The sequence below is a fragment of the Jaminaea rosea genome, assembly GCF_003144245.1.
Source record: "Jaminaea rosea strain MCA 5214 unplaced genomic scaffold BDZ90scaffold_3, whole genome shotgun sequence".
In the NCBI taxonomy this organism is placed as follows: Eukaryota; Fungi; Basidiomycota; class Exobasidiomycetes; order Microstromatales; genus Jaminaea; species Jaminaea rosea.
Genome location: NW_020289977.1, coordinates 551,720 through 569,852, shown reverse-complemented (window position 1 = coordinate 569,852; position 18,133 = coordinate 551,720). Strand labels below are relative to the sequence as shown.

Genomic DNA, 18,133 nt, shown 5'->3' with positions numbered 1-18,133 from the left:
GCCTGAGGTAGGGTGGATGAAAGAAGGCGAGGTGTTGGAAGTGATGGAAAGAGAAGAGAAGTGCACGTCGTCTAGAAGAGGATGTTCTCTCGTCTCGCTGTCTTGAGACCTGCCGAGCAGCGGATTGAGACTGTGATGGTGTGTGGAACCAAGCAGCGTCGTTGTCGTTGTCGTCGTTCACCTACGACCTGTCAAAGGCGTGGGCGGCGGCTACGTTTGAGACACCGCTGCGCCCGGATCTTCTTTCGCTGCGCCCAAGTGAAAGAGGCGAAAGGGGCGACAGAGGCGAGAGAGATTTTTAGCTCGCAGGGTGGAGAGGCAGCGTTTAAAGAGAAGCTGAATGGAATGGGACGATGATGGTGGAAAGAGAGGTATGCGCAATGTCAAGAGAAGTAAGGCTGACAGCTTCTCAAAGAAAGGGTTCTGCAAGCAAGTGATTGTAGCAGCCAGGACGCAGCAAAGCGGTGATGGGTGCAGATACAGCGCCTCGAGCAGCGAGCGCTGCCTGTCGCTGGGCTCAAGTCGGACCGGAGAGAGAGCCTGAGAGTGAGCCTGAGCCTCTTCCTCGCCCTGCCCTGCCCTGCCCGGACCCCGCCTACCTTGGCCTCCGCCCTGGCCCTCGCCTTCACGCTGCTCTCACTCGTCTCACTAGCTCCGCTCGCACGAGACGAAGAAATAGCCTGCGCCGCCGTGGGCTCCGGAGAGGTCAAGTCGATGAGTCGTGGTCAGACCCGTCGCTGCCACCAGAGAAGCAGACACCGTGCTCTCCAAGCAGCGACGCTCGCACACGTTGCCATCAAGCATACGCGCTGATTAAGGCTGCCTAAGCTGCTGAATGTCATGATGGTGGTGGCGCCACCGGACAATTAGGCAGTGGTTGTGACCTTGCTGCACCGCCACGATCCTTTGCTCCGCCCTAGGGAGTCCGTGGCAGTTGCATCGAGCCAGTCTCTAAGCTGTGTACGTGGGAATCATCGATCTTTTACAGCAGCAATAACAACAACGGGGATGTCTATGACCGAAGAATATGTACAGCTGATCGGAAAAATGGTCAGAAGGAGCAGCAAGGCAAAAAGAATGCGGCAGAGTCCGTCGGAATAAGCAGAGTAGAGAGGCCATAGAAATAGTCGCGGGCTTCACAAGCCCATCTTCCTCCTCCTGTAGGCATTGCGTCCCCTCTTCCTCCAGCAGAACCACCCAAGAACAGCAAGCAATGCAACACCCAGTAGCACGCCAATGACAATGCCCGCAATGGCGCCTCCACTGAGCCCGCTGCTTGGCCTCTTTGGGATGATCCTAGGCGCCGTAAGCCCCACGAAGAACGGGTTGCTCGCCGACTGGCCCTGGCCGACGAAGTAAGAAGATATCGCCACCATGGGCGCAACAGTGTCCAGCGCAGGCTCGGACTGATCATAGTCGTCGCGCACGTCGTAGTACTTGTCATCCTCGTCCGGCCCGCCCACGACCGCGCCATACAGGACGTGAAGCTCCTGTGGAGGGGAGGTGTTGATACGCGCCAAGTCTGTCCCACCCGAGGCAAGAGCTGAGTGTGGATTAAAGGCCGAGTTGGGGTGAAGTCCGACTTGATACACCGTATTCATTGGGTTCTTCCCCAGAGCATAGTCGATCTGCTTTTGTGCCCATTGGCGGTAGGCGTCTGTCTTGGCCGAGGTAGAAGCCATGGGTGCGTACTTGAGGCAGAGGACCGCGGCGTTCAAGGCGGGGTTGAGGCTTGCAGAGGCTGAGTTGCCCTTGAACCAGAAGAGACCGCCAGGAGTCGTGTGCGTGTCCTTCATATTTCCCGCGACTAGGGCGTCTAGCCAGACCTCAGAGTCGTTTTGGAACTTGGTGAAGGAGAGGCGAGAGTCTGCCCCGGGCAAGAAGAGGGCTAGCTGTGCCATGGTTGTCGGTACCATGGGCCGTTTCGAGTCCCAGTTCAGGGCGCCGAATGTGGGCGGATACGCATTGGTCGAGTACGTGTCGATTGCAGTCGTCACCCACGAGATGTTCCCCGTCGCCATGGCTGTGTAGGCGGCGCCCAGAATCAGCTCGTCGTCGTAGTCTGTGCTGGGGTACGCCCAGGCGATGTCATCAACGGCTTTTTGATAGACTTGCATCGGCGTTGCTGCGAAGGCTAGCTCTAGGAGCTGCACAGCGCGATTGGAGAGGCTGTCTGCGTATGTGGTGTTGCGCAGCGAGCTTGGTAGGGTGCCGTTGACCGACTGAGAGAGGGGCAAGGCTTTACCCGAGTAGAGCAGAGCGCCCAGAGCAAGGGTAGTTGCCGTCGAGGCAAAGACGTCCGTACCCGGGTTCTCCCTCGTCACCGAGTAGACGGGTCGTGGCTGCGGGATGTTGAGGTCTCCACCCCAGTAGGCCGTCTGGTCGCCGACGAACATGTAGAGCGTGTCGGTCTGCGAGCTGGCCTCCATGAGCCAGTCGAGGCCGTTACGCAGAGTCTCGTCGAGGTAGTACGCCTGACTGGACGAGGAGTAGGCCTCGCCCCAGAGGAGAGCCGACTCGATGATGGACGATAGCGTGTAAGTCAGGGGGAAGAGGGCTTTGATGAAGTTGCCTGCATCGAAGAAGCCTGCGCTTAAGTTGACATTCGCGACCGCTCCATCGGTGAGGACAGACGTGTTCCTCCAGTCGACGCGAAAGTCGTCAGGAAGAACTCCGGCTCGCTGCTCGTCATAGTAATAAAGGTTGGAGCCAAGGACTTCAAGCCATTGGGAGTTGGGACCTGAGGAGGAGGAGGGTACGACAGTCCCTGAGGCAGAGGGGGCCGGCTGCCAGGCGCTCGACGGTGAGGATACCTGAGCAAGCGCGGATTGGGCGCCGAAGAGGAGACAGAGGGCTGCGAGAATGCGAGTTGGGTGACCCATTGCGGGATGAGATGAAAGGAGATGTGGCGCCCTGCGAGGGCGAGCCGGTGTGTCAATGAGAGGTGAGGACAAGGAGTGTGTTGATGAGGATGATGAGTGGAGGGTATCGCTGTATCGTCGTTGGTAAAGAAGGAAGAGAGGGAAAGCAGCCGTCGCTCGAGTCGTCGTCGAGCTCTCTGCCTCCTCTTCTTGCAAGGCTGGTAGCGAGAGGTGAGAGAGGTAAGCTGGGCGCCAAGCCACAACAGCTCAGGAACAACGACGACGACGTCGAGGACCCACGGGCAGCAATCGCCCGGCGGTTCATTAGACCTGGCCTCGACTCGAGACGACGTGCACCCTGCCGCGGAAAAGCGCCGCCTCAAAGAATGGACGCCGCCTGCGTCCGCTGCTGTTGCGTGTATGCCGCCTGCGCCTGCGTCCGCTCCTACCTGCCGTCCGTGCCGCCCGCATGACCAGCTTTTGTTTGCTGCCTGCACCACACCCTCACCAACGAGATTTCCATCAACGCTCATCAGCTTGATCACGGATGGCTCCGTCGAGGGCATACTCATCGCCGTCACGGGTAGAGATGCGGGCTCGTCGCTCCCTCGTCCCACTGGCAGCCGTTGTCGTGCTAGCCACTCGTCCTCAACTCAGCTTGGCCCATGAGCACCATCATGATGGCCCCGCAGATCCGTCAATCCCAATCGACTCAATCCTCAAGCTCCACATCCTCTTTCAAGCCGTTGTCTGGACTATTCTTTTCCCGACCACAATGGTCTTGGGCCTGATACGCCATCGTCTTCACGTTCCCCTGGCCACCGTTTCACTTGCTCTGACCACCGCAGGCTACTTCTTTGGGCATGGCCACGGCGGCCGCTCCTTCCCGCATACAGCGCATGGTACCGTCGCGAGCTTGCTTGTCTTCTACCTCTTTGCACAGATGGCCTTGGGAATGTACCTGAAGCTACACTTGAGCTGGAAGGCCGAGGGACGAATTCGCCCAGTTGTGCTGGGGTTGCACGGCCTTTTGGGAAAGACGTTCCCAATCTTGGGCTGGGTGCAGATGGTGCTCGGCATCGCCACGCTTCAATCGTGGTGCTTCGGGGGGCACTTGGGGCAATGCCTCGCCCACTACATAATGGGATCGAGCTTTGTCGCCTACTCGGTCATTCTGCTCATCATGCTCAAGGCTGGCGCAGGATGGCTTGCACGACGTGGTCGTTCTCAGGAGTGGTTTGATAGCTGGGTCATCTGCCTGTGGGGGCTGGTCAACTCCTTCACTGAGCATCACGGCGGGCCGTGGACGCACAAAGACCTGCAACACACGCTTCTTGGCGTGGTGTGGTTCTTTGGTGGAGCTGCAGGCATCTGGACCTCGAGGGGTGGCAAGCGTAGCATCTTCCCGGGCATCATCATTGGGATCACAGGCTGGGCGATGTCCGGCCATGCTCAAGCGCTCATGCTATCCACGATGGTGCACGGTCTTTTTGGCTACGCATTGATGGCGGCTGGCGTCGCACGAGTCATCGAAGTCTGCTTTGTGCTCAACGACCGCCCGACTGGAGAGAGCGATACGAGTCCAGACCCTACCTCATCCGATGTCCACGAGCGGCTCACAGCTACAACTCCAATCCGTCAACCAGAGGAGCTGACAGGCCGCTCAGACTGGTCGCCTGTCCGAGCCTTCCAGCTCCTCCCTCCCTGGCTCCTTACGGCCGCCGGTATCCTCTTCATGTCGGCAACGGACGAGGAGCTACGCTGGGCCGACGGCAATGGCATTGATCACATCACATGGGGCCTCATTGACTTTTCCATCGCGTTCTTCCTCTTTGTCTGGTTCAATATTCTCCTGGACCTCTACACGACTTCGGGCGGGAGATACGGCGCTCGTGTGTCGGCGAGAAGTACGACGGAATCTGGGCCGTGGTACAGCAGGCTAGGCCAGGGTGCGCGGGATGGTGACGACGGTCAGACGAGCAATTCCGCCTCTTCGATGCCGATGCGATCGCTGAATGGCAATCAAGAAAGAGATAGCGTAGAAGGAGGAGGCGGAATACGCAACGGCGGCGCGAATGGGCCGCGCGCTGATAAAGGCGGGTACGGCGATCATGGTAGCGAGGAGGAAAGCAGCATAGAGGCGGAAAGCCACGTCCTCTTCGACGAGGGTGACTTGGACGCAGAGGAGATTGACCCCTTTGACGACGAGAGACTGCAGTCCAGGCAGGCCAAGGTGCGGGGTTCATGACGGCAATGTCCTTATCTCTCGGTGTCCGTGGGCCGTGCTGTAACGTAGACGGGGACGGAGAACGAAAGGCTTTCGCCGAGCAGAAGCCGCCCATCAGTTCACTCAACCTTGATGACCTGCCTGCATGTGAGGAGGGGTCCAGAGCAGCGTGGGGCACCACCACCCCACAAGCCAGTCTACGAGTGGGAAGTACGCGTGCCCCGTGCGTATCGAGATCACACACCGGCGGCTAAACGAGCCAAACGGCGGACGACAGGAGGCCATCGCTCGTACTGAAGGGCTAAGAGTCGCGTGTGCGGGGAGCTCCGACATGGCCGTGATAAGGGATCCGTGAGCCCCTCCTTCTCTCCGTTCGCCCGGCCGCCGCCGCCGCCGCCGCGCACGAGCCCAGTCGAGATTCTCGCCTCAGCCGAGCAAAAAGTCGAGGGCAAACGAGAGTGAAAACGCGACCGAGACGGACAGTTCAATCGATAAGCAGCTCCAAGCCGCAAAGACAGAGACCGTTTGGGCGCAGGAAGAGGCATTGCGATAGCGTGTCAACTCTCAAGAGCCCCTTCTTGCTCGGGGAGAGGGGGAGAGCGACGCAAAGCAGGTGCGGGCAGAGAGATGTCTGTGCGTTTCAGCTGTGTGAGGGTCGCAGCTAGGTTGCAGCTGCTTGCGTCCTTCGTGACAAAGACATAAAGAGGTACGGCTATTTGATCATCAATGCCCCATCCCTGTTCCTCTCTTCTATCGCATCGTCCTCCTTGCTGCGACTCTTGTCTTGTCTTCGAACCGCCCACCCGCCGTCTCCGCTTCCCAATCATGTCTACCTCTTCTCCTATGGTCACCCTCGAGCAGGCTACCTGGGCCTGGATTATGGCCGGCCCAGCCAAGCATCGTCTGTCCATTGGCAAGCGCTTCGTCAAGGCCTTCATGGCTGGCCTCTTCCTCTCCACGGGCGGCATGCTTGTCCAAGTCCTCAGCGCCGACCCTTGGCTGACAGAGAATGCGGCTGGCCTCCTCAAAATCATCCAGGGCGCCGTCTTCCCGGTCGGTCTCGTGATGATTGTGCTTCTGCAGATGGACCTCGTTACGGGCCAGATGGCAATCATGACGATGGCGACGATCAAGCGCAAGGTGCCCTACTGGGCTTGGATTGCTGATTGGGCGCTGGTCTTCGTGGGCAATTTGGCCGGAGCTCTCCTCTACACGGGCATCGTCTACGGCTCTGGCATCTACACTCCCGCAATGAAGACTGGAGCAGCAGGCGTTGCCACGATGAAGGCTGGGTGAGCGCAGCACAAGCGGCCAGAGACGTCAACGACCAGAAAATTGATAAGCTCAACTCTTCCCTTGCACTTTCGCGTTCGCAGCTCCTCGATCTCCTTTGGCAAGAACATCGTCCGTGCCATTGGCTGTAACACCCTCGTCTGCCTGGCCGTCTTCCAAGCCAGCCTCGCAAAGGACGCAGTCAGCAAGGTCGTCTGTGCCTGGTTCCCCATCTTCGTCTTTGTAGCTGCAGGCTTCGAGCACGTCGTAGCTTCGATGTTCCTCATCCCAGAGGGCCTCGAGAATGGGGCAATGGTCACCGTTGGACGCTACATTGGTACGGCACTGGTGCCTGCCTTCTTGGGCAACGTCATTGGAGCTTGGCTACTCGTTCTGCCCCTCATGTACCTCTATGGTGGCGATGAGTTCGACCCTGCTAAGACGACAGAAGAGAAGGGAAGCCCGTCGCCGACAATCCATGAGCCCATGGGCCAGGTTCAGTCGGGCCACTACGTCAAGGACATCGAGAGGGCTGAGCCCTAGACGCGGGCGCACATGCGTCAGTCATCTCCTGCCCGCCCTCGTCCCAAGTCTCTTGTTACTTTCTAGACTAGTTTATCCTGTATTCTGCGCCACCCTTTGACCTTCAATGATACCGCATTGACCCTGAAATACCTTACACGCGCAGTTGCTCATTGCATGATGTCTCGCTCGCTCGACGGCCTCGGCGGCGCCCGGTAGAGTGCCGAGGGTCGACTGAATAAGAAGGCTGGGCCGGGCAGGGGCGTGCAGTGCAGCCTCCTTCTCCCCGGATCCTCGACGAGACGACGCGATCAAGTAGACGATGCTTCCCTTTCGACCGGCACCTATCGCTAGATTCTCTTCCTCGATTGCCAGAATGGTGAGCAGGCTTGGGTGGCAAGCAGCCATCTATGCAACATGGCATTGACTCTCCATCTCTTTCCGCGCAGACCAACGACGTCTTCATCTTGTCCGCTGTCAGGACTCCTGTCGGCTCCTTCAATGGCTCCCTCAAGAAGGTGACGGCTCCCCAGCTCGGTGTCACCGCCCTCAAGGCTGCCATGGAACGCGCCCAGGTCAAGCCCGAGCAGCTCGAGGATGCCTACTTCGGCAATGTCCTTCAAGGCAGCGTTGGTCAAGCGCCCGCTCGTCAGGTCGTCCTTGGCGCTGGCTGCCCAGACACTACCGAGGCGACGACGATCAACAAGGTCTGCGCCTCGGGCATGAAGGCCATCAGCCTTGCAGCTCAGAACATCGCCCTCGGCGACCGCAAGATTATGGCCGCGGGCGGGATGGAGAGCATGAGCAACGCTCCGTGAGTATGGAGTGATTCACTTGGATCGGACCAGCATATACGGCTGTTTCACCCTCGTTGCCTTCGTCTCTCTCTGTGCCTTCCTTCACATGCTGACTGTCATTCGATTTGCTCCTCCTCACTTGCTCCTCCGCACATGGCAGCTTCTACTTCCCCCGCAACGCCGCCTTCGGCCACGTCCAGGCAATGGACGCCATTATCAAGGATGGCCTTACAGATGCGTACGAGGGTGGTGCCCACATGGGCAAGTGCGCTGATCAGTGTGCTCAGAAGCATGGTCTCTCTCGCGAGGATCAAGATGCCTACGCCATCGAGTCGTACAAGCGTGCTGCCGAAGCGTGGAAGGCCGGCGCATTCGCAAACGAGATTGTCCCTGTCACCATCCCCGACAAGCGCGGAGATGTCGTCGTCTCCGAGGACGAGGAGTACAAGAACATCAAGCTTGACAAGGTACCCACTCTGCGTCCCGTATTTGACAAGAACGGTACCGTCACGGCTGCCAACGCGTCAACGCTCAACGATGGTGCTTCGGCCGTCATTCTCGGCTCCAAGGAGGCCGCCGCTTCCCTTGGCGTTAAGCCTCTCGCTCAGATTCTTGCATCGGCGGATGCAGCTTGCGCACCCGTAGACTTCCCCATTGCGCCCGCAAAGGCTATCCCGCTGGCATTGGAGAAGGCTGGGGTGAAGAAGGAGGATGTGGCTCTGTGGGAGATCAATGAGGCCTTTTCTGCTGTCGCGTTGGCAAACAACAAGATCCTGGGGCTGGACGCAAGCAAGGTCAACACTCTGGGCGGCGGTGTATCCCTGGGTCACCCCATCGGTTCATCAGGTGCGAGAATCGTCGTCACGCTCGTCCACGCGCTGAAGCCTGGACAGATCGGTGTGGCCGGCGTATGCAACGGCGGTGGTGGAGCATCCGCGATCGTTGTCAAGAGGGAGGCCTGACTTACTGCGGAGGAGAGAGAAGGAGGTAAGGCTGCGACGAAGCTGTGATGGCGGAAATGATGCGCTTGCGGAACAAATTATGCGTACGACCTCTCGAAGTTGCCGGGCAATGCATTCATTGGATCGAGCAGCAACCCATGCATGCCTGCACTTTTCTATCAGAAAAGGAAGCGAGCCGTCTTGACCACTGGACGACTGCTCGGTGCTGCGCCCTCGCCCATCGCAGCCGCTCCTCCTGTCGATCCAGCAGGCCGAGCGATGACCAGTCTTGCCGTCGTCGTCCCGACTGCGCCTCCACCTGCTCCTCCTGACGTCGCTGACTGGCTCTCTGTGCCACCCACACCACGAGTCGCGCTCACTCCCACCGGTGGAGGTGGCATCGACAGATCATGCACGGGCGTCTGCATTGCGCTGCTCGGGCCTGTCCCTCCTACCGTCGCTGTCGCCTCTGCCGGCTGCGACGTTGCGTCCCGCTGGCTTTGCCCCTGGGCGACCTGAATGCGCAACGTCTGAACCCTCCTCTTCTCCTCATCAATAACTCTTAGCCGCCGCAATCGGCTCTTCTCCTCTTCGCTCCCTTCTCCAGAAAGCAGCCCAGCTAACTGTTCCCTTCTCGCATCTTCGACCTGGCGCAGCCGGATCTTGACGTCTGTGAGGTCCTTGACCAGGGTGGCAGAGATGGACGTTGCGCTCGGCCCCGGTACGGAAGCTGCCAATGAGCTGTTGCCATTTGATGAAGAGGCTGGTGCATCCCCGCCGCCACTGTTGCTGCCGCTTCGACGATGCTGCGCAAAGCAGTCGACGATGCCCAGTGGGGGCGGATTGACTGCGTATGGCGGAAGGACGAGTGACTGCTGTTGCTGCTTCCTGGCCGCAGAGGAAGAAGTTGCTGCTGCCGTCATACTTCCACCAGAGCCAGTCGTCTGGTAATACTCCGAGGGAGAAGAGGGAGAGATAGATGGATTGAGCGGTGAAGCAGGGCTGGGCGTCGTAGTAGAGGGGGATGAGGTCGTGGCAGCGTGCTGCTCCATAGCTCTGAGGTGTTGCGCTTGTTGCTGAGCGAAGGTTGAGGCGGACGAGATGTACAAGTCCAGAAGGGAGTGAACCACCTCTTCTACTCCTTCTGCGTAGCTGCCGAGCTCGCGCTCCCAGAGGGCAGAGGAGGTGAGCCAACGCTGTGCGTGTGCCTGCAAACCTGAATCTTTCCCATTGTTGCCATGGCTGCCGTTGGGAGCCGCATCCGCCTCAGTCATCGTGACGTCTCCTTGCCCGTCGTTTGATTCCGGACGAGGGGCGAGGCCGAACATGCTCTTGACGATTGTAACACTTCGCTCATTAATTCTATCGCTGGGTGAGGGCCAAAGTAGAGCAGCGGCGAGCAACGAGGCGAGTGCGATGGTGACGGGCGTGTGTATCAGGGGGCACGGTGTCCGGTGGCTGCGGACAAAGGATGAAGGGAAGGTCAGCAAGGTCGCCGCAGTCTTCCACGCCACCGCGCTCACATATCTGACGCTATTCTCCATGCGCTCTCAATGACAGCCCTGTTTACCGCCCACGCCTTGCCGAGCTTGACAATCGTTCGTGAAACGCTCTCGACTGCCTGCCTGATCTTGAAGTCATAGCCTAATGAGTCGAGCATGGTCCTTTCCAAGTGGAGAATCTTGTTACGCTCCGACTCAATTAGCTGGGAATCTACATCCGTCTCTTGTAGGATGGCAAGGGCAGGGTTCTGCTGCGTCTGCTTCGCGCCGCCACCACTGCCACCAGCGTTGGACGCTGCAGCCGCGGCGGCAGCAGCCTTGACGAGCTCAGGGTATCGCAGCGGGTAAGATGCTAGGATGAGCTCCCTCGTCTTCTTTGGTGTATCATTGAGCTTGCAGGCCAGAAAGAGAGCCGCCTGCGCGACATGCTGCCCAGCATTGCCTGAGCTTGCGCCATGGTAGAGGCCAAACTTGTGCCAGAGGACAAATGCCGTGTCGATTGTACGCTGGGGTAAGCCGACCTTGGCTCCCACTGCGGCAATGAGGCCGCATGCTTGTGCTCGGCGTCCTTCAAATGCCATGATCGCCGATGGGTTTGACGCGAGGGAGAGCGTCGAAGTCATGAGGTCGTCGTAGGTTGCGGGCGTCAGGTAGCTCGTCGACGCCGTCGTCGTCGTCGTCAGGAAGACGGAGCCATCCGACGGCGGTGGCACTACGGCAGCCGCCATGGTCATCGGTCTCTATGGCAAGAGGATGATGGCAGCCTCCTCTGCGCTCCGTGTATGCTGCCGTCTCGAACCGCGGAACCGTGGAGTTGAGCTGTCACCAAGTCGATGATGTTCCTCTCTGCGCAGCGTGACGCGCGCCCCTGCAACTGCAATCTTGGTCGAGAGGTGGATCAGTGGACCGACGGATAGACATGGCCAGGCGGAGCTGCCAAGTCCACCCACGGCGAAGACGCACAACGTGGCTCGGTGGCCGCTCACAAATTTCGTCCCGAACTTGACGATGCAGAGGCGAACGGGCAGGGCGGCAGAGTGCCTCGCCGCTCTGCTTGTGGCTCAGCCTTGCTCGCTTTGTTTCTTTTCTCCTCCTCAACCATTTCTCTTTAATCCACCCGCAAAAAAACACACACACATAGACATCATGAGCTACGGATACGGCAACGGTGGTGGATACGGCGGACGTGACAGGTGAGTGCACCTCTTCTCGGCAACACATATTGATCTTGCCAGCGTGGATGCTAACCTCGCTCCTCTGACCTCCTCGTCTCGCGCAGCCGACCCTCATATGGCAACGGCGGCGGATACGGTGGTGGCGGTGGAGGCGGCTACGGTGGCTCGAACGGCTATTCTGGTGGCGGAGGTGGATACGGTGGCGGTGGATATGGTGGAGGAGGCGGATACGGCGGTGGTGCTGGTGGCTTTGGTGGCGGCGACCGCATGAGCAATCTCGGCGCCTCGCTGGGCAAAGTCGACTGGGACACTGCCTCCCTCACCCGCTTCGAGAAGAACTTCTACACCGAAGACCCCCGAGTCTCTGGCCGTACCGACCAAGAGGTCCAGGCCTTCCGTGCTCAGAAGCAGATGACCATCCAGGGCAACCAGGTCCCTCGCCCCGTCTTCAGCTTCGATGAAGCGGGCTACCCAGACTACATCATGTCAGAGATCAACCGCATGGGCTTCAAGGAGCCCTCTGCCATTCAGTCGCAGGCTTGGCCCATCGCTCTCAGCGGTAGGGACATCGTCGCCATCGCCGAGACTGGTTCCGGCAAGACGATTGGTTTCGCCCTTCCCGCCATGGTACACATCAACGCTCAGCCCCTCCTCGCCCCCGGTGATGGCCCCATCGCCCTCATTCTCGCCCCTACTCGTGAGCTCGCCGTCCAGATCCAGGCCGAGTGCACTCGCTTCGGCTCTTCGAGCAGGCTCAGGAACACGGCCATCTACGGTGGTGTGCCCAAGGGTCCTCAGATTCGCGACCTCCAACGCGGTGCCGAGATTGTCATTGCCACTCCTGGTCGCCTCATCGACATGCTCGAGAGCGGCAAGACGAACCTTCGCCGAGTCACCTACCTCGTCATGGACGAGGCCGACCGTATGCTGGACATGGGTTTCGAGCCCCAGATTCGCAAGGTCATTCAGCAGATTCGCCCTGACCGTCAGACGCTCATGTTCTCGGCCACCTGGCCTAAGGAGGTGCAGCGCCTTGCTCACGACTTCCTCAACAACTTCGTCCAAGTCAACATCGGCTCTACGGACCTGGCGGCGAACCACCGCATCAACCAGAAGATTGAGGTTTGCACCGACTTTGAAAAGCGTGCTCGCCTCATCAAGCACCTGGACCACATCTCGCAGGAGAATGCGAAGGTTCTCATCTTCACCAACACAAAGCGCATTGCGGACGACTTGACCAAGTACCTCCGACAGGACGGCTGGCCTGCTCTGGCCATTCACGGTGACAAGCAACAACAGGAGCGTGACTGGGTCCTTGCCGAGTTCAAGAGCGGCAGAAGCCCCATCATGGTTGCGACGGCTGTGGCCTCGCGTGGTCTCGGTATGTATCGATGTGGAGTTGTGCGGCGCGATCGTGGAGATAAAGGTGACCACTCTCACCCTCGAGGCGTGGAGCCGCGGTGGGGTGGGGATGATGGCTTGCGCCACTGACATCCTCATTCGGTAGATTGGTCGCGCTTGAGGGTTCGATGGGAGAAGAGAAGAGCACGGCGCTTTTGTTGTCGCCCTAACGGCGCCAGCTTGGGCACTTCGGGACGAACCAGGGCTGCGGTCAAAGGTATTGCTGCTATCGAAAGGCGGCGCCTTCCTCCCCGCAGCGGGCCGCTCTTGCAGCATAGTCTGGGACGGAGCTGTCTCGGTGATCCATTGGCCACGCCAGTGCTGTCAACGTCTACACAGATCACTGGCGGCGTTCCCGTCGGGCACTATGCTGGTAAACGCATCGACAGGTCATCCTGAGGTGGGTAGGGATTCACACAAGCCGGTGACTTGGGCAGAGCGTACCGGTATCGCTGCCTCAACGCAGCTGACCTGAGACGTGAAGCTCAAGTGCGAGGTTCTGGTGGCCCTCTCATCCCCTTCTGGTGGCCCTGGAAGTTGAGGCGCCTGTGCTACTAACATCTCTTCCCAAGTCGATGCTGGCGTTCCTCTTCTCCCTCTTAGCACGATGACGTAAGATCATCAGCCTAGCAACCATCTTCAGCGCGCGTTCTCGCTCAAAGAAGAGCAGGTCGTGCGCCAGATCGGGTCTTTGGTTGCAGGCGCTAGAGGAGGGGTTGAAGAAGGGTCAAGCCGGTGGGGAGGTGGATTCGCGGAGGGAAAGGAGGAGGAGGGTCAAAGCAACGTCACGGCGATTCGTTTCTCGTTACTCACAGTCCCGGTCTCCCATTCTTCTCTTTCCCCTCCCCCTTCCTCTTCTCATCCCGATCTCGGCTCCTCCCCACACCACCATGCTCCTGCCCCTCTTCGATGCTCCCGTCTCACTTTTGTCATCGACGATGGCCATTGTTGTCTCCGCCTGCGTTCGTCTTCCCAACGAACGTCGGGCGTTTGCTGCAATGCTATCGTCGTTTTCAAAATACCCAAACGGGCCCTGCATCGTCGCTGCTTGGCATGGCGTGTGTGCGCGACACCAACACGGATTACGATCAACTTCACGGACAATGACGATGCAACAACTTCTCTGCTTCCCCCGTGAACAGACGTCAAGGACATTGGTGAGTTGCCACTTCCTCCTTTCTTCTTTCGTCCCAATTCGTCATGCCTTGCTGACCCCCTCCTTCACTCTTCTTCTCACAGGCTACGTCCTCAACTACGACTTCCCCACCAACACCGAAGACTACGTCCATCAGATCGGTCGAACTGCTCGTGCCGGTCGCCAAGGAACGGCGATTACCTTCTTCACTACCGCTGACGCAGGCAAGGCTCGCGACCTGCTGAGCATTCTGCGTGAGGCCAAGCAAGATATTCCCCCTGAGTTGGAGGAGATGGCTCCTTACGGCGGACGTGGTGGTGGAGGTGGACGTGGCGGCAGGGGCGGCCGCGGTGGGCGTGGTGGGTACGGTGGTGGGTACGGCGGTGGCGCAAATGCCGCACCGCTCGGTGGAGGCAGCAGGGGTGGATATGGTGGTGGTGGAGGAGGGTACGGCGGTGGACGCTGGTAAAGTGTGGCGCGCAGCGCTGCCTTCTTCAAAAATTTCGTTACGTCTCAAGCCCCTGTACTGGCCTTTGTTGCTTCACATCACACATCCACACCTTCTTTTGAATAGCGACGATATAGATTGGCAGCCTCACTCGCATTGATCGATTGAGCGACGCGACGAGCGACGGGGACGCGATTTGGAGTTGATGAAAACCTCTGATGGGACATTAAACGTGATGCTGGATGCGATGCGACTTGCAGGAGCGGGTACAGTGATGTTGTTGTTGTTGATGATGCGCGACACGACGGTGCGATGTGATGGCCAGCCAATCACAACCTAGCCCGCTGTCCCTCCCTCTTCTCGGTACTCGGGGCCATCCTATCTCCGGCATCCCGATCAGCCAAGCTCCACCTGACCATAGGTACGGTCCTGTACCTCTTCATCTTATCCCCCTCTGGTACCTCCTGGCCACGGCGGAGTGCCACCTCCTTTGTTGCGTCGGTAACCTCATGCGTAGCAAAGCGGTAAGGCGTGAAGATGGGCTGTGATAGGTAGCGAAAGCCTGTGCGTAGCCAGAGGGAAGAGGCTAGCTCGTAGGCATCGCTGAATAGGGGAGGGTCACCCCAGGAGAGGTAGCGTTGAGCACAGAAGTCGGAAATGGCTCGGCGTGCATAGTTGGATTTGCCGCGAATGGCGGAATCGACTACCATTATAGGGGCATCTGAGCAAGGTGCAGCGGAGAAGGAGCGGTGAGCGTGAGGAGCTAGTGTGCAAAGCCGCGGACGCCGGGACTGACTGGCATGAAGGCGGTCTCCTACCACTGCTCTTCTGGTCTCGTAGATCATGTCCTTCCAGAGATAGTACTGCTCCTTGTCTCCACCTTGAGGAAAGGGCGGCATCTCGGGCATCTCAGCTGCCCACGTCACATGCTTCATTCCGGGCTCGACCCTTTCGTAATGGCAGAAGCCAACAGGCTCATCCTCTTGACCCTTCCTACACACGACCATGAATCGACGACTACCAGCATCTGTCCCCGCATGACCTGGTCCCATCTCGGTGTCGCATTGCAAATACCACTGCTCGAGCTCGCCTCGTCGAAAGGCAATGCTGTCCTCGGTGTGGCCGCGGGGGAATATGACGATGGCCGAGCGAGAGAAGGCATCGGACAGCATTGGAGCCAGGCGGTCCAGATCGGAATGCCTGGCTCCTCTGCACACGAAAGCGTCGGTCATGAACAAAGTGGTCAGGATGCTGGATGCTGGATGTTGAATGCTGCACAATGTGTACGAGAGAGGAAGAAGAAGAAGAACAAAGGGGTTTGCCCGCGTTCACCAATTTCATTCTCGGGCCGAAAAATCGACTTGATGCGCGTCTCCGCTCGCACGGACGCACGGCCGACGCACAGCGCTCTCCTCTCGTGGGCCAAGAACGGCAAGACGGAGCAGCGCAGCCAACAGCCAAGTTGCAACTCAACTCACCTCAACGCAACCCTACCTACCTAGCAGAGGAGGACAAGGCAGCCATCGCATAGCATGGGTGCGCCAGCGACATATTCTGCGCCTTGTGAGCATCGCTCTGCTGCTTCCAAGAGACTCATCATCAACTGACGCACCGCCATTATCATTCCACAGGGCCCATCTTTGCCTTGGCGTGGTCCTCAAATGGAGCATCGACGTCGTCATCGTCATCGTCTTCTGGTTCGCTGCGGAGAAGTCAGAGAGAACGAGACGATGCAAGCTCAGGCATGCCCTTTGGCTCTCGACTAGCCATTGGGAGCATCGTTGAGGAATACTCAAACACAATCCAGGTCCTTGGACACGTCGGCGAGCGCGATGCTGCGGGGTAAGGATGACGAAGCTGCATGGCCGTCTACTGTTGGCACACCTTGCTTACTTTCACATCTCGACCACTCGCAGTCAACCTCGTCTATCATGCCTCGCCTCAGCCAATCACCTCTATCCTGCAACAAAAGTAGCCTTCCAGCCGTCGTCCCTCTCTACGTCATCGTCCTCAGATCGGGATCGCGGCTACATGTCCCCTTCCTCCAAGTCAGCAAAACGAGCGTCATGGGGTGCCAATCAAGGCTCTCCATCGCCCCTGGTTCCCAATGAGGAGTCCCACGACGGTTACCCGAATCGAGAGCTCCTGGCGTCCACAGCTGATTGCTTGCGGATATGGGAGTGCGCGAGAAATGCGGATTCGTCGGTTGCGCCTTGGGAGTCAGAAGAGGATGAGGCCTCATATGGTGGGGCAGGATCAGGCTCGAACGGCTACGCGGGGAGTAGAGGAAGACATGCCAATGCGAATGGCAAGACAAGGTTCAGCTTGAGAGAGAAGAGCGTACTAGCACATGTGAGCCGGCGAGAGCGCGCGATGAGCATTAAAGCAAGGCCGTGCTGCTGACCTGACCCGAATCCATCGCTACCAGTCCAAGACCTCCATGTCCCCACCGGCACCCCTCACGTCCTTCTCTTGGAATCAGCCTTCCCCAAACCTAATCGTTACCTCCTCGATAGACACGACGTGCACAATCTGGGACCTACCAACAAGGACCGCCCTCACCCAGCTGATAGCGCACGACCGCGAAGTCTACGACGTCGACTGGTGCCCAGGATCCAGCGACGTCTTCGCTTCGGTGGGCGCAGACGGTTCAGTGCGCGTCTTTGATCTGCGGTCGTTGGAGCATTCGACTATCATTTACGAGACGGCAGGACCACCCCCGCCCGCTTCAACATCCAGACCAGGGACGGGCATGTCGACCAGTAGCTCGTCGCGCAATGGGTCCACGGCGGGAGGAGGAAATGCGGCTGGGCCCGCGGCTCCCTTGTTGCGCATCGCCTTCAATCCTTGGGATGCAAATTACCTAGCCACCTTCCACCTCGAGTCTGATTCGATCCAGATCCTGGACGTACGCGCCCCTGGGCTGCCCATCCTAGAGCTCAAGGGACACAAGGCCGGGATCAATGCTGTAGCGTGGGGACCACCTTCACTCGCTGGTACCAGCAACAGCCTCACTACGACACCTGGTGGTAGCTCCAACAGGGATAGCAGCGGGGCGTCAACGTCGAGCTCCTCCTCATCCATCTCAAAAGGCATGATCTGTACAGCATCAGATGATGCCCAAGTCCTCGTGTACGACTTAGCCTCAAGTACTTTACGATCCGCTTCTGCGCAAGGCAGACGGTCTCGCAACTCGACAGCGGCGGCGGCGGCGGCAGCAGCAGCAGCAGCCCAAGCCTCTCCAGGCACCCCTGGGCACCGTCATCAGCATTCGCTCTCTCATTCCCTCTCCTCCGCCTCGCTGGCTAGCTCCTCAGGCTGGGGTAGCGGCACACCCGTCGAGCACCCATTCTTGGCGTACGAGGCGCAGGAGATGGTCAATAATGTTGCGTGGTTCAGGCCGGGCGGCAACGCGCCGCCTGGCGGGACAGGACAGCATGGGAGGAGCGCCTCGATGGAGTGGAGTGAGCTGACTGCTAACGCTTCGCGAACGGGAGGGAATGGCAACGGGAATGGAGGAGGCGGACAAGGGGGAACGAGGCAGGATTGGATGGCTTGCGTTGCGGGAAGGGAATTGAGGGCTATGCGCGTTAGCTAGAGCAGGCAGGAGCAGGTGCGAGCTGTACAAGATCGACGCGGGCGACGACGACTCAGTCGCGCCGCCGTAATGGAAGAGCAACGTCTTTCTCAGTTTTTCCTCCGCAAGATCAGCTCAGTTGGGCCACGAGTGACTCGAAGACGGTCGAATTGGTAGCTGACTAATGCTCTATGAAGGGGGAAGCTCGGAGAAGATGGGCACAAGGAAACCATGATAGATAGAACGAAAAGATTGGAAAAAGGACTCGAGTCTCC

General features: G+C 58.9%; 9 protein-coding genes across 9 annotated transcripts; 6 read left to right on the top strand and 3 right to left on the bottom strand.

Moving 5' to 3' along the window:
* Positions 1-882: 882 nt before the first annotated feature.
* Positions 883-3,155, bottom strand: BDZ90DRAFT_230924 (Six-hairpin glycosidase). Its single transcript, XM_025505657.1, has one exon. The coding sequence runs from the start codon at positions 2,880-2,882 to the stop codon at positions 1,137-1,139; it is 1,746 nt and encodes a 581-aa protein (XP_025363530.1). The 5' UTR covers positions 2,883-3,155; the 3' UTR covers positions 883-1,136.
* A 295-nt stretch (positions 3,156-3,450) lies between these two features.
* BDZ90DRAFT_218270 (hypothetical protein) lies at positions 3,451-5,109 on the top strand (the record flags this gene model as incomplete). Its single annotated transcript, XM_025504357.1, has 3 exons — positions 3,451-4,464; positions 4,510-4,810; positions 4,904-5,109. The coding sequence occupies 3 exons, from the start codon at positions 3,451-3,453 to the stop codon at positions 5,107-5,109; spliced, it is 1,521 nt and encodes a 506-aa protein (XP_025363529.1).
* An 804-nt stretch (positions 5,110-5,913) lies between these two features.
* On the top strand, positions 5,914-6,903 carry BDZ90DRAFT_217838 (Formate/nitrite transporter; the record flags this gene model as incomplete). The annotated part of the gene is made up of 2 exons (XM_025504335.1): positions 5,914-6,380; positions 6,465-6,903. 2 exons carry the CDS (start codon positions 5,914-5,916, stop codon positions 6,901-6,903), a joined length of 906 nt encoding a protein of 301 aa, XP_025363528.1.
* A 288-nt stretch (positions 6,904-7,191) lies between these two features.
* On the top strand, positions 7,192-8,728 carry BDZ90DRAFT_230922 (thiolase). The gene is made up of 3 exons (XM_025505656.1): positions 7,192-7,261; positions 7,332-7,696; positions 7,840-8,728. Exons 1-3 carry the CDS (start codon positions 7,259-7,261, stop codon positions 8,639-8,641), a joined length of 1,170 nt encoding a protein of 389 aa, XP_025363527.1. The 5' UTR covers positions 7,192-7,258; the 3' UTR covers positions 8,642-8,728.
* On the bottom strand, positions 8,307-11,011 carry BDZ90DRAFT_230920 (hypothetical protein). Its single transcript, XM_025505655.1, has 2 exons — positions 10,144-11,011; positions 8,307-10,078 (listed from the first exon to the last, which is right to left on the bottom strand). Exons 1-2 carry the CDS (start codon positions 10,848-10,850, stop codon positions 8,800-8,802), a joined length of 1,986 nt encoding a protein of 661 aa, XP_025363526.1. The 5' UTR covers positions 10,851-11,011; the 3' UTR covers positions 8,307-8,799.
* A 173-nt stretch (positions 11,012-11,184) lies between these two features.
* Positions 11,185-13,188, top strand: BDZ90DRAFT_134407 (RNA helicase). The gene is made up of 3 exons (XM_025503403.1): positions 11,185-11,315; positions 11,402-11,487; positions 11,521-13,188. The coding sequence occupies exons 1-3, from the start codon at positions 11,269-11,271 to the stop codon at positions 12,786-12,788; spliced, it is 1,401 nt and encodes a 466-aa protein (XP_025363525.1). The 5' UTR covers positions 11,185-11,268; the 3' UTR covers positions 12,789-13,188.
* Positions 12,928-14,456, top strand: BDZ90DRAFT_134322 (hypothetical protein). Its single transcript, XM_025503402.1, has 3 exons — positions 12,928-13,102; positions 13,841-13,855; positions 13,938-14,456. Exons 1-3 carry the CDS (start codon positions 13,066-13,068, stop codon positions 14,300-14,302), a joined length of 417 nt encoding a protein of 138 aa, XP_025363524.1. The 5' UTR covers positions 12,928-13,065; the 3' UTR covers positions 14,303-14,456.
* Positions 14,406-15,517, bottom strand: BDZ90DRAFT_230918 (hypothetical protein). Its single transcript, XM_025505654.1, has one exon. It carries the CDS (start codon positions 15,511-15,513, stop codon positions 14,611-14,613), a length of 903 nt encoding a protein of 300 aa, XP_025363523.1. The 5' UTR covers positions 15,514-15,517; the 3' UTR covers positions 14,406-14,610.
* Positions 15,518-15,764: 247 nt separating this feature from the next.
* Positions 15,765-18,123, top strand: BDZ90DRAFT_134262 (WD40 repeat-like protein). The gene is made up of 3 exons (XM_025503401.1): positions 15,765-16,123; positions 16,198-16,633; positions 16,710-18,123. The coding sequence occupies exons 1-3, from the start codon at positions 16,026-16,028 to the stop codon at positions 17,877-17,879; spliced, it is 1,704 nt and encodes a 567-aa protein (XP_025363522.1). The 5' UTR covers positions 15,765-16,025; the 3' UTR covers positions 17,880-18,123.
* Positions 18,124-18,133: the final 10 nt, after the last annotated feature.

What these genes read in the sequence shown, in the direction of transcription:
- BDZ90DRAFT_230924 (XM_025505657.1), bottom strand. Translation starts at nt 2,882, where the DNA reads ATGGGTCACCCAACTCGCATTCTCGCAGCCCTCTGTCTCCTCTTCGGC.
- BDZ90DRAFT_230922 (XM_025505656.1), top strand. An exon ending in GAGAGCATGAGCAACGCTCC is followed by an intron (nt 7,697 to 7,839) that starts GTGAGTATGGAG and finishes CGCACATGGCAG; the next exon opens with CTTCTACTTCCCCCGCAACG.
- BDZ90DRAFT_230920 (XM_025505655.1), bottom strand. Translation starts at nt 10,850, where the DNA reads ATGGCGGCTGCCGTAGTGCCACCGCCGTCGGATGGCTCCGTCTTCCTG. An exon ending in TGGAGAATAGCGTCAGATAT is followed by an intron (nt 10,079 to 10,143) that starts GTGAGCGCGGTG and finishes CTTTGTCCGCAG; the next exon opens with CCACCGGACACCGTGCCCCC.
- BDZ90DRAFT_134407 (XM_025503403.1), top strand. Translation starts at nt 11,269, where the DNA reads ATGAGCTACGGATACGGCAACGGTGGTGGATACGGCGGACGTGACAG. An exon ending in GGATACGGCGGACGTGACAG is followed by an intron (nt 11,316 to 11,401) that starts GTGAGTGCACCT and finishes CGTCTCGCGCAG; the next exon opens with CCGACCCTCATATGGCAACG. An exon ending in CGGCTATTCTGGTGGCGGAG is followed by an intron (nt 11,488 to 11,520) that starts GTGGATACGGTG and finishes ATGGTGGAGGAG; the next exon opens with GCGGATACGGCGGTGGTGCT.
- BDZ90DRAFT_134322 (XM_025503402.1), top strand. Translation starts at nt 13,066, where the DNA reads ATGCTGGTAAACGCATCGACAGGTCATCCTGAGGTGG.
- BDZ90DRAFT_230918 (XM_025505654.1), bottom strand. Translation starts at nt 15,513, where the DNA reads ATGACCGACGCTTTCGTGTGCAGAGGAGCCAGGCATTCCGATCTGGAC.
- BDZ90DRAFT_134262 (XM_025503401.1), top strand. Translation starts at nt 16,026, where the DNA reads ATGCCCTTTGGCTCTCGACTAGCCATTGGGAGCATCGTTGAGGAATAC. An exon ending in GGCGAGCGCGATGCTGCGGG is followed by an intron (nt 16,124 to 16,197) that starts GTAAGGATGACG and finishes GACCACTCGCAG; the next exon opens with TCAACCTCGTCTATCATGCC. An exon ending in AGAAGAGCGTACTAGCACAT is followed by an intron (nt 16,634 to 16,709) that starts GTGAGCCGGCGA and finishes CATCGCTACCAG; the next exon opens with TCCAAGACCTCCATGTCCCC.